General features: G+C 48.6%; 1 protein-coding gene across 4 annotated transcripts in view; it reads right to left on the minus strand.

Moving 5' to 3' along the window:
- LOC105182029 (nephrin) overlaps window positions 1–15,409 on the minus strand; it is a 254,625-nt gene that overhangs the window by 107,143 nt on the left and 132,073 nt on the right. For all 4 annotated transcript variants that reach the window (XM_025302282.1, XM_025302281.1, XM_025302284.1 and 1 more), the window contains one exon: window positions 8,195–8,422. In XM_025302282.1, coding sequence (XP_025158067.1) covers window positions 8,195–8,422 — 228 coding nt within the window. The remainder of the gene's footprint in view (window positions 1–8,194; window positions 8,423–15,409) is intronic.

Below are 15,409 nucleotides of genomic sequence, written 5' to 3' on the forward strand. Positions count from 1 at the left end.
AATGATTATGTTATTTCAGTGGCTTTTGCTTCAGCTTAAATCTTCCGTTCGTGTCGACGCAGCCGCGGGTTTATTTTATTCGCTGGTAATTTACTGTCGTTCATTATTTCTGGGAATAATAAAGAATGAAATGAAAGAGAGAGAGAGAGAGAGAGAGAGAGAGAGAGAGAGAAATACCAAGACAATGAAATAATAATATATAATTTTGCGATAATGAACTTGAAATTTGTTTAATTTATTTGACGCGTCGAATTTCCGCGCGCACGGCTCCATTGTGTCCTTTCGTGCGAATCTTCTCGGCGAACAAGTGTTTCATCGGAACGTTCGCTGCTGCGTTTCTCGCGCGCGTATCCCCGCTATTTCCTGCGTTATTTCGATCGATGTTACAACGCTTGAGAAAATCAGCCACGGAGCTACGACTCGCTAACGGTTCGCGGATTTCACGGAGGAATACATTTAAGATAAACGATGACGACGTTGAAATAGAAAAGAGGCGGCGGCGCGCATTGCTAAGAATAATCAAAATTCATAGCAGCATGCCGCTTCGAGATATTAAATGGAAAAATATACAATATACAATATTTTCCCTCAGCGCGACGAGTTCGCCTAAGAACTCGATATTCCTTGCCCTTTCGAGTCGCATACCGTCCCGCTTTTCTCGCTCAAAACTAATGCAGAATTTCACCAATCGAAACCATCGATAATGTCTCATAAATATGTAAAAATTACACTCGCACGACGTTAACAACTAGCGTATAATGCGATGATAATAACGACGGTCCCGACACTGGCAAAACCAGAAGCACATGAAAGAAGAATCGCCAAAGATGAAAGGACAACGGGATTGATCGCGTTACCTTCTCTGTAATCCTTTCATTATTAACACACGTCCCATCAAAAGTTTGTAATGAACTTGTCGGAACTACATCTGTTCCAGCTACATTGCCATGGACGGACAGCCGGACAACTGTCCTATGGTCTCTGGGGACCTAAATTATAAGATAAACAAAATTTATTGGTACAACACTATTTGGCCAATTTATATTCCCTTTCCCACTTTGGGAATTATGCAATAATAAAAGGAAAAACAAAATTCCTAATGAAAGAGTTACGTAACATTTTATGGCGAATCAATGTAAACTGTGCGAGCACACGATATGTGTGTGCATGGCAGTAGAAACGAACGGGCGTCGCACGGCTGCTCGCCAGTAGAGACGGTCCGCGCGGCGTACGGCGGCTCGCCAGTGAACGAGATCGCCGCGTATCACGCAGCGAGCGCGCCAGTAGTGACGGGTCGTACACGACGCGGCGCAGCGACGACCGGACGGCGCGCGAGTAGAGATGTCGATTTTAAATCGATTTAATGGGAGATCGATTAATCAGAGCCTGAAAGATCGATTCCAAATCGATTTTCTGAAACTGAATCGATTGCAGGATCGATCTGTAAATTCTGAAAATCGCCAATACACAATTTTTTTCAGTTTTTACTGGTAATATAGTTTTTTCTTAATTCTTTTAGTTGTAACATTTAAACTCACTCAATGGCTGCACAATGCACACAATTACGTTGTCTTTAGGCCGATGTCCCATGGGCGAGAATTTTCAGCGGAACGGAACGCGCGAACCAATCACAGCCACTCCGTATAATATTATAATATAATAGTATACATTATATACGTACAGGGTGTCTTAAAAATACCGGAACCCCCGGATAACTTTGCAGGGTCAAGTTTTCATGAAAAACTTTAAATACAAAAGTTGTAGAAAATGGAGTAACAAATGGTACTAGACTTTCTTGCTCTACGTAGTCTCAAGAATATATTGTTACAATAACGTCCTGACCGTTGTTAACTTACTGACTTTTGGAAATTTCAAAATCATCAAATTAACAAAAATCACGGCGCTATTGTAACAATATATTCTTGAGACTAAATAAAGCAAGAAAGTCTAGTACCACTTTTCCTTCCGACAAATAGTTAGCGAGATATCGTATCGTTAAATATTGAAAAAGTTACCAAGTTTTCTTCAAATATCTCAAAAAATATTAGGCAAATAAAAAAATGTTTCAGACAAAAGTTGTTCAAATTAATTGGTAGAAAAAAAAAAACAGTGTAATAAAAAATAAGGGTTCCCATTTAAAAAACGCAGTTGATCTCCAAATGACCTTGAAGGTCATGATCAAGCTCAAATTCAAGGTCACCATCAAGTCTGTTACTCGATTTTCTGCAACTTTTGTATTTAAAGTTTTTCATGAAAACTTGATGTTGCAAAGTTAGCCGGGGGTTCCGATATTTTTAAAACACCCTGTATGTATATGTATATAATAACAAACGTGATTTCTTATTTAAAAAATTTATACAAAAAAGAAATTTCTTATTAAAAAAACGTTTAAAAACCCTTGATCGATGTTTAATCAAACTAAATCCTTAGCAAAAAAGATTTACAGATCTTTTTCTATCTTGTTCTGGCCACACATACACACACACACACACACACACACACATAACGCAATCAAAAGAGTACTATCTGTTTAATTTCTTTAATTCATATTAAACTTTGTATGAATTACACGAGGTCTACTTTAGAGACTAGAAATTTGACAGATAGTATACTTTAATGAGTGGTTCACTCTACATGCATACCGATTTTCAAATCGATTTTCTGAAATCGATTCTTTACAAACCGATTTTTTAAAGATCGATTTTTTTCTCTGTGATTCGAATCGATCTTTAAATCAATCTGTTTGAAAGAAAATCGGCATCCCTACGCGCGAGCGGAGATCACGCTTGGAGATGCAGGCGCGAGTCCTTTTCGCCGCTCTATCGCGTCGAAAGTAAAACGAACGAGCGGATGTGGAGAGACAGAGATTGTCGGGATTGAAACGGTGCACTTCTCGGCGAACTCTCGATCTGCAAATCGGCTACCATACACGCCGCGGGAGAGTTTGTCGAGAATCGTGTGTTTACACGGCGCAGAAAAGAGCGGCTTTCCGCCGATCGAAAGTAGTCATTTGTCCTCTCGCGAACAAACTCCTCTCGCACAAACTGTGCGTGAAATGTTAATGTTGTTTATTGTTCTGCATAAAGAAATATGTCCCCGTTAAATAAAACGTTACGAGCGTGGAAGCGTCTTTTCCAGCGACGAATACGCGTTTGCCACATTCGCGGTGACCACACGCTATATCGTCGTACCTCGTGGTTACAATTTTAGAGGAGAAGGAGGAACGATGTGCGCTCAGCTGCTAAACGGGAGATCGCGCGGACGTGAAAGAGATGTGCATACGTGAACGCGGTGCGTGCGGCGCGCAATTGCCGGCGTTATCGCGCAAAATATTGCTGACAGAGAAGAATCTATTGACGGTGAGCTCGAGAGAGAGAGAGAGAGAGAGAGAGAGAGAGAGAGAGAGAGAGAGTGAGAGTGAGAGAGAAAGAAAGAGATATAGAGAGCGCGCGGCGGCGGCGGCGATGGGACGCGCTGGGCGACAGACGCCGTTCCGTTTCGTAACGTCGCGAATTCGATTTGTTTCTCGCACGGCCGTGTCTTCCTATTAGCGCACCGAGAGCCGTATCGCTCTCACTCCGCGATCTCGCAATTTCCATTACGTAAATCTATCGTATAACTATTCGAACGACTTTACCACCTGCGAGCCACTCGCGCATACATCGGATTTTATTTCGGTCCCGGCGGTGGTATGAAAAATTAATGGGACACATCGCGCGGTCTCGAGAGCTCGACAGAACTCGCGCGACATCCTCGCCGAGCCACTCGAAGCCTCGTGTATTCGCCGACCTCGTTGTTAACCGCGCCAATCGTTCCCGCGAGCCGACCGATTTCCGTCCGCGTCTCCGCGACGCCCAAGGTCCTGCGGCTCTCCTTTTATTTTCTCTCATTCTCTCTTGCCCCTCCCCTCTCTCTCTCTTTCTTTCTCTCATCAAGCCTTCGAGGGGTTGTACGAGCGACGGAGTCGCGTGGGTAGCGCGATTATGCGGTTAGCGGTTCCTCGTTCGGCGCATTTCCAATTAACGAGAGGATCGAAAGGCGAGAGAGGCGAGGCGAGGTGAGGAGAGACGAGGCGAAGTGCTGCCGTGGGGTCAATTTCGTTATGCAAGCCGCAGCGAGCGGAGCGGGCGGGCGGGCGGGCGGGCCGGAGTCGATCCTCGACGCGAATCCTCAATCGGGAAAAACGAAGTACTACTCGCCGGAATTGAGTCGACTGTTACATCGGTCGAGATTATTTCCGTTATTCCGGCGAACAAACCTCTCGGATCCCCTTCGCGACCGGCGAACGAGTCCGAGCGCGGGAAGTCGATACCCACGTTCGATTACACGACCGACACTTGTCCTTACCAGGGACACTCGATGATCCATCGTGGCTATCTTTCGTGGGATTTATCGCGTCTCGCGGTGTATCCGGCGGGAATTGTGTCCTGCTGTGTGTATAGTCGCGTTATGGCGAATGAGAAAGAGAGAAAAATAGCAAACATCGGACTGGGAAAATACGTCGAGCCGCCGGGAAACGAAAGTATCTCGTTCTTTTGGATCGAAATTTTGATCGAAAGCTGCCCATCGTCGACCCGGTTTGCGCTCAAACTTTTTACGTCGCGCTTATGCACGCTCGCTTTCTCTCTCTTTCTCTTTCAGGTAATTTCCTCCTTTCTCTCCCCCTCTCTCTCTCTCTCTCTCTCTTCTCTCCCTAAAGGGATCCTTGCATCTAACTGGATCTCGAAGCAGCTTCCGCCTTATTTAATTTAAACTTGTTTGTCCGACGCGCAAAAGTTCGCTATCGGATAAGTTTCGAGCGTGCCGATGAGCCGCCATACCGCTTATATAATTATGAATATTAATTTTCCGTATCCGACGCGCAAATGCGCCAGCCTTTGCCTCGCGGACACGGGGAAAGTCGCTCGATATAATCCAGAAATTGTCTTGACCGCGAGGCAAAAATGCAGGGAGAGGAAAGGGAGGTGGTCGGTTTATCGGCAGGGCTTGCAAAAATTTGCGGGCGAGACGCGAATCGAAAGATTAATGCAATCGAAACATGTATTTCAAATTATACTTTCCTAAATAACCCGGTCTCAGTTGAGCTTTCGAGCAATTAATAGAAATGAGTGTGCCGAGAAACGTACTTAATAAAGTAAAAATGTAGTCAAAGGTTCGACGAACTTTCGCGAAGCCTTGACGGAGATTAGCGTGTCGTGAATTATTTACCGCGGTAATCGCGGTTATATATAAGCGGCTGTAATTAGACATCGACCCGCGTAAAACTTAATTCGCCGGAAATGTGTGAGACGGTATCTTATTAATGATCAAGCCCTGCGACTTCGGGGCGGGCAATATCGCGTTTAAATTACACACAGAGACAAATGGCTTCCGTGGCATGTGCGCGCGCGCGTACGCGCGCGAGAGAGAGAGAGAGAGAGAGAGAGAGCACACGGTGCACGAAAGATTATATCTGGAAATTATTTTTACGCGTGTACGCGCACGGCGAGCGGTGAATAATTCGATCAGTTTCGCGGTTTTTAAATTTTCGAGCGCGAGCGCGATATCACACGCGAATAACCACGATACGTTTGTGCCCGGGTCGCGTACATTTTCGATTGTCGGATCCGATAGGAATTATTTTGCGCTGACCAATTAAAATGGAGCCCGTTGTCCTTTGACGGGAACCGTCGATGGCCAATTAGCCGATGAGAAAATTGAAAGATTTTCCATTTCATGTGTCTCCCGCATTTTTGTCCTCGCGTTGTGTCTCTCTTTCGTTTATTTATTTATTTATCTATTTATTTACTTTTTTTTCAATTCGTTCCCACGGGACGTGCGTTGTATCGCCCCCAGCCCGGCGAAATCTGATCAGCTAGAAATACGCTGTGTCCCCCGCACGCGTCTCGTTGCACCGTCGACGTAATGCCGTCGAGTCGCACTCTTTTCCTTCGTCCATGAATTTTTCGCGTCGATTCTTCTGCCGATCCTGCGAATCTTCCTTCGCAGGGCCGAGTAGCTCAGCAAAGCGTACGTTATTCGATAAGAACGGGGAGAAAGCGAGTCAGGCAGGAGGGAAAGACCTCCGTCCGTTAACACGCAAACGAACGAGACGCGTGGCGCATGCCGTGCATCCCTCCACGATTTTTAAAACACGGATTCTTTGAAGTGAAAGGGAGCGTAATTGACCCACTCGTCGAGCCGTCACGCTCCGCGAACAGATAACATCGATAATATCTCCTCCTCCCTCCCGGCCGCTGGGGCACAAAGCGTCGACGATCAGAGCGCGCGTGCGCGCTTCGTGTCACGCGATAGCGGCGCGAACACGTGAAAGCGCAAAGCTTAATAGCAATTCTGCTATATTCAACGGAAGCCATCCGTTATGCCGGCCAGCAGCCCCAGCGTGTAATTATGGCGCGTGTTACAGTGTCGCGGGCCACCGACGAACTTTTCATTACGACTCTTTCTTTTCCTTCCTTTTTCCATGCCCTTCTCCACCCCCCCCCCTCCTCGTCGTCGCTCTGTCGTCTGGCTGGTAACACACATGTCGAAATAATTGCGAGCGAATTATCCGCCTCTTCGGGTAGCCGACTTCGGTCGAAGGAATAGCTCGGCTTGCAATTTTCTGCCAGTCTCTCTCTCTCTCCCCCCCCCCTCTCTCTCTCTGCCTCTCTATCTCTCTCTCCTGCCGTTGTTTCTGGCCGGGTCAGGGGTCTCGTCTGGTCAACGACGTCCAGGGCGGCGTCGGAGGGTGGGATTGGGGGAGGTAGTGGGGGATATTTCCTTTCTATCTCTGTTTTTCACGAAGATTGATCGAACGTTGCCGCGGCCGCGACATGTTACCCACGCGCGCGATTCGTCGCGTTCCGGAACGTATTCCGGAAGTGGCGTTATTAATGACATCGTGGGGCTGATTGCTTTTCGGCGCGAGGCTACGAAGTCTCACCCCGCCCCTCTCGTCGGGTCTCCTCTCCCTCCTCTGTAATCGGTGAAAAATGTTTCAATTTCGTCTCGTCCAGAGTCTGCTCCCATTTTCGACTGGACCGAATAAAAAAAAAGAGAAAGAGCGAGAGAGAGAGAGAGAGAGAGGGAGAGAGCGAGAAGGGGATGAAGCGAGGAGTGATGAGAAGGGGGCGGGGAAGTTGCCGGCCAGACAAATCGGATCTCGCGTCAGTTAAATATTCGCTCTACCCTCTTCGCGGCGAGGAAATATTGATACCGATACACACAGGCTACGTGTGCCGTTGGCGTGACGAGGGGGGAGGGGAGGGGAGGGCAGGGGAGGGGTGGGCAGGCAGAGGACAGGGAATCGGTGGAAAGTATCGCGCCGCCGAAATTGACGGGCTCTTGCATATTCATAACGCAGGGGGTACCTCGTTTCGCGGTTATTCGCGAAATTTGAGACATTGCCGTGGAAAATGCTCGGAACTTTTTCGTACTTGCGTAATAGCCGAACGAGCGAACGAACGGACGAACGAGCGAGCGGGCGGGCGGACAGGCACAAATGATTCGCAGTCGTTATTTTACGGACGAATGAGGAGCGCTGTGGGCGCGCACGAAAAGCGCGACTCGGACGATACTCCCTTTTTATAGCGACGCGAATCGCGTGCCGCGAACAGGGATGCTCCCTTGCGCGTACCACGGAAATTGGTCAGTCGGTTCCGCGAGTGTCGGAGGAACCCGATGATTTTCACGAATCAGAATGATACATTCGGCCGATTTCGCGTGAAATTCGTTCCGTTTCGTTCACTCGTCGTCTGTTGTGCCTCTTGAATGTTGTAACGCGCAATCTCGCGAGTGAAACACTCAACTACCAATTTCATCGAGAGCCGTCATGTGTCTTTCTCCGTTATCGCGTCACCCCGAGGATTCATTAACGTTACTGCTATGAAACTTGACGAAACGCTCACGTTTCGCTACCACCTGCTGTTATCATGCCGCCGGCATCTCTCCCTCTCTCTCTCTCTCTCTCTTTCTTGCGTTTTTCTTTCGGCGAGAGGAAAGAAAAAAGAAAGGTTCGCTCGCTCGCTTCCTCGCTCTCGCGAGTATAAGGAAGCGGCAACGTCTGCAGCCAGATAATTAGGATCACCCTCTCCGGACGGAACAAAGAAAAAACGGGGGGAAAAAAGAGGGAAATTATTTTCGCGAAGTAGGTCGGCGCGACTCCGCGTGCGCGCCGTTCGCAATTAGCGTTAATTGGAATGAGTGTACTCACTGTTAAGCTCTATGACGACAGTGGTGCTGGGTGGCAGCGCTAATTGAGTGTTATTCGCTCGGCAGGACAGCTTGGCGTGATGGTGCCTCCTCGTGAGTGCCTTCACAGTCACGTTGCTGATGGTTACGACGCTGGTCTCGCCGTTTGGCCCTTGAGTCTCTCGAATCTCGGTGGACGCGTGAATGTTCTGCGAATCGAGATACCACGAGACCTGCGGTCGAGGCTTGCCTGCGCGGACAAAGTGGCGGTGCAATTAGAAAGACGAGGGGAAAAAAGGGGGAGTAAATGGAAGCGGAGTCGCAGACGCGCGCGTTTGGGTTAATTGAACGTCGAGCGTCGCGAGACTGCCGTCGAGTCAAACGACGCGACTTGGCGCGGCTGGAGCCAGCGTCCTTACGGAGCTCCGTAAGGATTCATAAAGAATTGTCCATAAAGGATTGCGTATCGCCAGCGTGTTAGGCGCGGGGATTCAAGCGGCCGACAACATTTCGTTGCAGAGGGATTTGCACGGGGGAGAAAGATTCGCCGTTGTGACTCCAGCAGCAGCAGCTCGCTCGCTGAAATTCTGTTCCGTGGACTGGAAGCAATCCCAAAAGGACTCGCCGCAATGACGATGATAGTATCCGCGGGATTTGTTCCGCGCCGATTACTCCGTCACACACGATCTCTTCGCGGCGAGTTCGCACGGCTGCGACATGAGATGTTGTTCGCTGAGCTATTCTGATCCGTTTCTCCCGTCTAACAAGTAACAAAGAAGTACCCAACTGTCACTCACCGATTCCGAATGAAATTTGGCATGCACGTAGAACAGTGAAAAATATTGAACGCTTGTTTTTTTATATCGGCTGACAGCGCAATTTTAAGGGTGGAAATCACTCCTTGATTCCTGAACATGAAAGCACTATTTCAACCCTTTGTACATATTACATGTTACATGTGATTTCCGTCAAACTTGTCTTCCATTGAACTAGTCAGGAAGGTTTAAAGTCGCTGATTACGAATCTGGAGATAAAATTACAAAATTCAAGATGGCGGAGTATGACAGATGGCGGAATATGACGCAATATGACAGATCGAAATTGTACCAGTGAAGGAGGATATTGCCTCAGGCAATTACATTTACTGAATTTAACAATGAATCGGTATTCAAAATTGACCTGTCGCGTCAGTTTTTTTCAGATTAGGAAGTTGGTCTTCCAAAAGATTATTATCCGTCAGTATCCGAGCGGAATATGTAATGATATTCTGACATACCTTGATAAGATATAGATATAGATATCTTGATCTCTTATGCCTTATATTTATTCATTTATTTTTATTCTATTTTTTTATATATTTATTCATATTCATTCATATTATTTAAATGAACTTCTGAACTTGAACAGCAAAAAATCTATTAATGTTCAAAACGTTAATCTTAACGTCCAGAAAATTTATATAATTAATATCCTTGAAAGTTTACAATAAACCTTCTTAAAAATCTTACAAGTAAAACACGTTACAATAATAATAATAATAATAAAGTGCGACAAACGAATTATATTTTGACTTCCAACTTCAGATTCGTAATTAAACCTCCAGATACCAAAGTTGGTTTGAATCAGCCATCTTTTTATAATTTCGGCCCGCCATTTTGCATTTTGTAATTTCATCTCCAGATTCGTAATCAGCGACCCTAAAAACCCCTTACTGACTAGTTCAATGGAAGACAAGTTTGACAGCCATCACATGTAACATATAATATGTACAAAGGGTTGAAATGGTGCTTTCATTTTCAGGAGTCAAGGGGTGATTTTCACCCTTAAAATACGTTGTCAGCCGATATAAAAAAAACAAGTGTTCAATATTTTTCAATATTCGTGCATGCCAAGGTGAGTGACAGTTGAGTAGTGTTACTTGCAAGTGCCCCTTACAGACATCGGTATCACGTGACTTTAGACGGAGGAAGAGTATCTCGTTCGCGAGGCAATTCCGCTCGAAGAACCGCCGAAAATCGAAGATCGAAAAAGTATCCCCGTCGAGCAGTTCATTGCCCACTTGGACCCGTTGAAATTCCCGCAGGGGCCGAGGGCGCGGACGGATGGGAGGATTGCAGAGATCCGTTTCGTCTTTCGTTTCGGATTTCGTTCGTTCCAGGCTCGTCCCGCGAGCGCTATCAGCCCGGCGGCATCGAGCCTGCGAAAGGAAGCTCCGGAAGCCGTGGGACATATCGGTGCCGGCAAGCCGACGCCTGTCGTTACTCCGCGCTGCCAATGAGCCGGCAGACAGCGAGGGTGATTTGAGCGGCGCGTCCGCTCCGAGGTCGCTTGTCGACGGATGTCGCCGTCAATCACGTCCGGTCCGGCGTCCGGTCTCGGTTGCGGCCGAAACAATCACGTGCGCGCGTTGGCTGCGAGCGAGCGTTCTCACGTTCGCGTTTCTCGATCGCGCGCTACCTGTGGCTCGTCGTCTCTCGCGTTAATTACAGCGAAAGCGAAAGGCGACGGCCACAGGAGTGCATCGAAGTCGCCATCGCATCATCGTCGACCGTTCGCTTGATTAATTAGAAAGCTGACTCGCCACGTTTTCCCCGGGGCACGCGTAAGGAAATCGGAGGAGAGCCATGGGGCGGGACGGCGCATAGTGTTGTCCGTCGTGGGACAGACGGGCAGTAATCGCGAGTGGTAATTGTGTACCGGAAGGGCTCGCAATAAAACGGCTCCGACAATGAGAACGAGAGAGATTCGGGGTTCCGATTACATATTCAGAATTACTCCGAGACAATATTTCCCGTTGTTCGCTCAAGCTAGCCACTTCCACCCTCCCCGCTCTCTCTCCCGGCTCTCTCTCTCTCTCTTTCCCGCTCTTTGGAATATGCATGTTAATGCGGAAGTCGTATTTGGAGATACTTATCTCTGGTAACTTTTTGAGAAGAAAATGAACTCATTTTCCGAAACTTGAAGCGCACCGGGAGCTTTTGGTTCTTCCCGAGAATAAAACTCGGTGGTAATTTCTTCCAGTGTTAGTCTCACGCAAAGATGCATGAACTTTTGGAGAGAGAGAGAGAGAGAGAGAGAGAGAGAGAGAGAGATGATTTCATTAAATTTGACATAACCGACACACGAATTACACACGAATTATACACGCGCTTTGACTCCAGAGACGTCTTGTAGCGAGCGCCGTAGCAAACAAACCAAACCTGCTGTGCCGTCAAACGCTGCTCGATATTAACCGATCCGCGTTGTCTAATCAACAGTTATTCCAGCTGAGGCGTCTCTGCCTATCTAGTTCGTAGACAGCTGTCCGTTGAAGCTGTCTACATAGATATCTATCTAATCGAAGGCTCGTCTATATCGTGTATATCGCGTGTATGCCTTGGCAGAGACCACGATCGTTGACACTGATAGTTAGTTAGAACGGTAGTAATTAGAAGCGGCTGTTTGCTCGCCATAGAGATCTACATTAATAATCCGAAGCCGATCCCATTTGCATAGACCAGTTCTTGGTAGCATATTGGCCTGCCTTGTGTGTTACGCATCTGATCAAAGACCCGGTCAATCCTCCTCGCCTTGCACTTTGACCCGCGAAGAAGTCCTCGACTGGATTTCAATACCGAGATGATGATATCCTGGCATAGAATTCTCTCAGAGTATAAAATCCTCTCGTGGCGGAACTTTTGTTTTCGCGGAAACGGCATATACACAACGGTGTGTATATCATTGCTAATGTTAATATTCTTATTATCACTATTATCTATCCATCTGAATACTCTCGCTGGGTTTAAACGAGCAGATATTAACGCGCTGGGCTGTACAGACAAGACAATGCCGAGATTCCGGTGAAATTGTGTCTCGAGTGATCGCGTCTCGACCGGTACTTGGATCTTGATATTACGATTTGTCAAGAGGTCGGCCCATTGTTTAAATTTCGAAGGATTTCCTTCGAGACAGGACGCGCGTGTCCATGTCCAGCAAAATTGTATATCTCGGGATATTGTCTTCTCAGGAAATCGTGTCATTTTTTAAATCCCGATGTACCGTTTCCGCGACAATGCATGTTCGCCACATCGGTTGCTTTGATCGATGACTCCATCTTCGGCTGCGAGATACTTTCCCACAAAATCCGTCCGCGACGACCGCGAACGCTCTCGCAACGCGGACATGCATTCCGCATTTTTAATCGTGCGAGAGTCCGCGCACTCGCATTTCGCGAGACGGGTAGAACGCAACGGATTCGGACGTTGCCGCATAAATTAATTTATCAAACGACTCCTCCTCCGCGGGCGCTCTCTCTCTCTCTCTCTCTCTCTCTCTCTCTCTCTCTCTCTCTCTCTCTCTCTCTCTCTCTCTCTCTCTCGCTGGGAACGAGAGTACAGCGAGCGACGGGCGAGGCCGGATGCGCCGAAAGAAACAAACGCAGGGTAATCCTGCGTGGGTGTTATAGCGCGATACGCGTATTATCTACAATCGCGTTAATTTCTCGGACACAATGCGCGGTAATCGCATTAATTTCCCCGAGTACACGCTCATTAAACAATAACCAGGAAATGAACAGGCTTCCCGCCGCGCAAAATCGAAACCAACCCGTGCGCACAGGAAACGCGTCTGTTGCGTGCTGGATGACCCGAGGAGAGTTCCTAATTAACACGCGATGCCATGCTCCAAGCGGTGCGTGCGTATGTCGCGTCGTCAACCGGCGTATAAGCAACAGACAAGCGATAACGTAAATTCCCGGCCGGCTATTCGAGACAGAACGGCTTTTCCGCTCTATCTCAACATCGTGCACTCTCGTGCACTTTATCGCACCGGTGGGAGGAAATTACCGGCTCCCGCTGGTAAAATACGACGTAACGATAATAATACTAATAATAATAGTGATAATAATAATGGCAATGACAATAGACAAACAACACAACGATAACGAAAAACAACGAGCGCTCGCGTTCGCGTTCGCGTTCTCGCACCGCCACGCCGCCGCGGACTGCGAGAATGATTCCGCGTCGCCGCGGGAGACGAGCCCCATTGTCGTCTGGAAAAAAGGAGCAGGCTGCGATAGTAAGCGTATTCGTTAAGTTCTATGCTATAATTAATTCCGCCATCGAGACCACCGTTTCCATTGTTCCCCTCGGGATAATTCCCTGCCGTGCCGCGGGATACAAATATATTCCGCCGACGCGCACGGTTCTCGCAGGGCTTTTCCCGCAGTCCGTTTCCTCGCGTTTTCCAGCGACCGCGCTTTAGAGCGCAGCCTACAGTCGCAATATATATATATATATACGGTCACATTGTATATATTACATATATACAATGTGGCCGTAAATTCTTTCCCGGAGGGAAATATCGAAACGCCAATGTAGTTCAGTGTATCGTACGAACGACCTGGCCGGTCGCGAGGCATTCGCGAATTAAATTTCGCATCTTGCTCGCTTAATTCCTCCGGCTCTTTGCTCATCTCGCCCGTCTCCTCTGTTCCGAGCGAGTTTACCACACGAGATCGGAATTTCCATCCGAACTAGTGAAACGTGGACTGTGCGCACGCGAACTCAAGATACGACATTTCGTATGCCGACGATACCGGCTTTGGCCGGTATTTATACGTGCTGAATAATCAAGCTGTGCGTGTGTGTGTGTGTGTGTGTGTGGGTTATTATGGCAGTTACGACATCCGCGCGACGGAATGCGCGCGCAGTCCAGAAAATCCTCGTGTCAAAAGTCGTCGCTAACTAAAGTCGTTAGCGTGTCGGTGTCGCTTGTCGCGTCGCGCGCGACGGTATTTTCATAACGTTACGGCCTTTTAAATACCGTTAGCGCGTTTAAACGCGCTCGAAATCGTCGTCGCCGGCGCCGTACTCGTCGTCATGCCTCGCTCTCGTTCTCTTCCTTTCTCTCCTCTCGCATTTGCATTCGTTAAGAAGCATGAAGTAACGAAGCAACGAGCTACGGATACTTCGACACTACGAATGTCCATTTCTATCTCTCGCCGTCGCGTCGCGCTTTTATATCCAGCCCAGCCCCGGCTAGATATTTTCGCCGAGCACACATTCGCACGACAGCGCGCAGCGCCGAGTGAATAGCAAGCAGCGCAATCGCACCAAGTTGTAAATTGTTGCGCGAAACCGCGTTAGCAGATTGTTACGCGCTGAAGAGCCACTAGACGCATCGGCCTCGATAAACAAATAATCCTGTAATCGACTATCAACTCAATAACGCGATAGTTGAGCGAAGTTCATGTTTATTTATTTATTTATTTATTTTCCCCTTTTTCACTGATATATACCGGAACGTATCACGCACGCACGTACGCACGCTGGACACACGATGGACACAAATCGAGCGTTAAAGCCAATAACTGCAAAGTATCGTCATAAACGTCATAGGCGTCGTCAACGCCTCGGCGATACCGAGTCTCACTTGGCGGCGAACAAACAGCGGCGTCCGGACGGACGGCGGAGTCCCGAGCTCGACGGATTCTCCAGAGGCGCCGTGCATTTATTTATCTTTATTTTTCATTAGCGGGGCGCGTATAAAACATGCGCGCGCGTTCCCGTGACTGGCGGCAGCCAGGCGAACCGCGCAGACGGAGCGCGTCTCTCCTAATTGGGATGCGCGAGGAGTGCGAAGGTGGATAGGCGTGTGTTGGGCAACACGGAAGGGAGGGAGGGGGGGGGGATGAAAACGTCGACGGGGCGAGACAGAAGAGGCGGGCGGAGGCCGACAGGCTACGGTTATGGCTGGCGGTGTCGTGTTAAAACAAACATTTCGCTCGGACCAATGCGCCGTGACGCTGTAAAATTGCGTTCGATGCAACGGCAGCGGGAACGCGCCGACAATACAGCAGCGGACACCGGCTCTGCACGGAGCACGGACGGGCGGGCGGGGGCGGTGGAAACAAGCCGCTAGAAACACGGTGTATTGTGCGGCAACAATACGCGGCGAAATGAGCGACCGGCTCGGCTCGGCTCGGCTCGGCTCGGCCCGGCCCGGCCGAGCTTGGCGCGACGCGACGCGACGCGACGCGACGCGTCGAAGGATGCACGATGCGCCGACGACGTAGCCGGCGGAGTTTAAAACGCGCGGCCTGCCATTGATACGCGACCGCAGCGGCGTCGGCTCAATTATTTTCAATGGGATTCGCCGCGTGGAATCGCGCGGGGACCAGCGGGCCGACGCACAAGAGCGCCGTGATTGCGGGAAAAACTCGCGCGTCGCGCGAATCCTTCTTCTTTCTCCCGGCGTC

This window comes from Harpegnathos saltator, unplaced genomic scaffold (genome assembly GCF_003227715.2).
Source record: "Harpegnathos saltator strain DR-91 unplaced genomic scaffold, Hsal_v8.6 scaffold485, whole genome shotgun sequence".
Lineage (NCBI taxonomy): Eukaryota > Metazoa > Arthropoda > Insecta > Hymenoptera > Formicidae > Harpegnathos > Harpegnathos saltator.